The sequence below is a fragment of the Homalodisca vitripennis genome, unplaced genomic scaffold, assembly GCF_021130785.1.
Source record: "Homalodisca vitripennis isolate AUS2020 unplaced genomic scaffold, UT_GWSS_2.1 ScUCBcl_8215;HRSCAF=16236, whole genome shotgun sequence".
In the NCBI taxonomy this organism is placed as follows: Eukaryota; Metazoa; Arthropoda; class Insecta; order Hemiptera; family Cicadellidae; genus Homalodisca; species Homalodisca vitripennis.
The window spans coordinates 640-2948 of NW_025784329.1; the positions used below are offsets into that span (position 1 = coordinate 640).

Below are 2309 nucleotides of genomic sequence, written 5' to 3' on the forward strand. Positions count from 1 at the left end.
GGTCAAATAGTTTACAATCTATAAAGGGCATAAAGACAAACATTCAATACATACATACATATATATATATATATATATATATATACTTCTTCCAAAAAGATATTTATTTATTTATTATTTATTTATCTTAATATGTTAAAAAAATAGAAGAAATAGTCCAGATTTGACTAAACAGTGTGTATATTACCACTGACCCAAATATAACGTTAATTCTAAAAGGAAAAAAATTTTTTGTTTCACTTCATCCAGTGATTTGCACCAACCTTGGAGTCATAGTAAGCCTGCATCTCCTGAGGAGATGAGAATACTTGGCGTGTCTCCCCATAGTCGGTCAGCTCGGGGTGTAGCTTGTGTACTGCGCCTAGTCGTAGGAAGTCCACCAGCCCTCTCAGTTTCAGCAGCACATTGTCCACTGCAGAGTGCGTGTGACTGGTAATCAACACAGAGAGTCCAAGTCTTACGGCCAATTGCACCAGAGCTACCACCGTGGCGGTCTTACCTGCAACGATCATGTCACAGTATAGCAATCCCAAGGAAGTATGTCAGCGAGCAATTGATTAGAAAGAATTCTTTGACTTTTTGTAACAATAATTTTTATCGTAAATTCTATTTTTTCTCTACTTTATCATAAACAAGTAACACTGTTGATCGTTATCAAAAAACTATTACTTTTTGGTATTTATGGTCTTTTTCTGATAAAGTACCCACCCCAAAAAATTAACATAACCTTTAAATATGTAAAAAAAACCAATAAATAAAAATAAAAATGAACCTCCTGAAAGTTATGTGCAACAACAAAGTTAACAAACACACAAAGGACAACTAAAAGTACAACGACCCAAAGGAAGTATGTTCAGCCAGCAATTGAATAAAAAGAATTCTCTAACTTTATTGTTAATATGGTTATTTAGTATTTCTAATGAAGATTTTACTGTGAAGACAGAGGTTACACATTTTAATGCTCTATATTATACAGTTTTTTTACAAAGCTTTAATCAAAGTTTTCCATTTTTTGTCTAATTTTAATGCTGCTATCTGTCCTGCTGAGGCCTGAATAAAGCTACTTCTTCAATGGGTTAAGATAAAATCTGTCATGTAAAAATAAAATTATCGTAAATACTTTATTTTTTATTTTAATACAGTACTTACTTTCTAGATCTTATATAAGAATATTTATTGATTTTTACATAAAAAGTGACTTGAACTTAAATAAAACATTAATGATACTAACTTTTTTATATAAAATTTTAATATTGAAATATACATGTAAATTATACATGATCCTGCTGATGGGGGGAAAAGGGCTATATAATGATGTCTGAGCTGTAGACAAAAAGCTGGAATCACCAACCCATAAGAAAAGAACACAGAGCTACATATTTATATAAAAATCTCTCATGCACATATGTCTGCTTTAGACTATTAAAGGTTGATAGTCCTAAACCTTCGCTTATAAGCCCTCTATTTGACAAAAAAATGAAGCTTACTTACTTACAATAAATCTCTCAAGACATAAAGATTGATAAGTACCTGTGCCTGGCATGCCCTTGATGGAGGATGTAGTGCTCAGCCGCCAAGGTCCTGAAGATGGGCCTTTTTCTGTTGGTCATTCAGTAGAACCATCACATCCACACTGGCTTTCAACACTCTGGAACTTAGCTTTAGGGTTGAATGAGGGCACTTCCAGATCTATGACAGCTTTCCGCAATCTGCCAGCCTTCCAACATCACAGTTCTGTACTTGCTCAATTGTTATGAAGTAACAAGATGTTATTAAGAATTATCTATGTTACACTCAAACACCGAAGAATTCGGACAATGTCCGAAATTAAATTTACTCACTCCGCGATGTGGACAACGTGAATTACCCACGTCGCGGATTGAGATTGAGCATTTTTTTTCGGACATTGGCCGAAGCGAAATACCCAGAACGCGTTGTGGGTAAGCGAAAAGTACTCAAGAGACGAAATAAACACTTCATATCGGAGATTGAGCAAAACCATAATACCCATAACCCGACGTGGGGTAATCTAATTTGCCCACGTCGGGTTGTGGGTATTTGTAATTTGCGCAAAAACGCCGAAATCCGTTTCCCACAGTCCAGACGTGCAGTCTAAGACATGGCGCCCCCCCCCCCCCACTATCGTCACTGTTAGCAACAAATAGGCCTACTGTCTATTTTCATTGACATTAGTGCACTGTCGTTATACACAAGCAGTTTTTCTTTGTTCTGTGCGTAAGTGGCGTGTGTTGACTTATTTTAAAGTGCTGTTGTGTTTTGTGATTTTGTTTGAAATGAAGGAATCATTT

At 35.6% G+C, this 2309-nt stretch overlaps 1 protein-coding gene across 1 annotated transcript; it reads right to left on the reverse strand.

Moving 5' to 3' along the window:
- Positions 1 to 263: 263 nt before the first annotated feature.
- LOC124374390 (DNA replication ATP-dependent helicase/nuclease DNA2-like) lies at positions 264 to 1548 on the reverse strand (the record flags this gene model as incomplete). The annotated part of the gene is made up of 2 exons (XM_046832612.1): positions 1531 to 1548; positions 264 to 499 (listed from the first exon to the last, which is right to left on the reverse strand). Coding segments are annotated over exons 1-2 (249 nt in total), but the record flags the coding sequence as incomplete, so codon positions are not given.
- Positions 1549 to 2309: the final 761 nt, after the last annotated feature.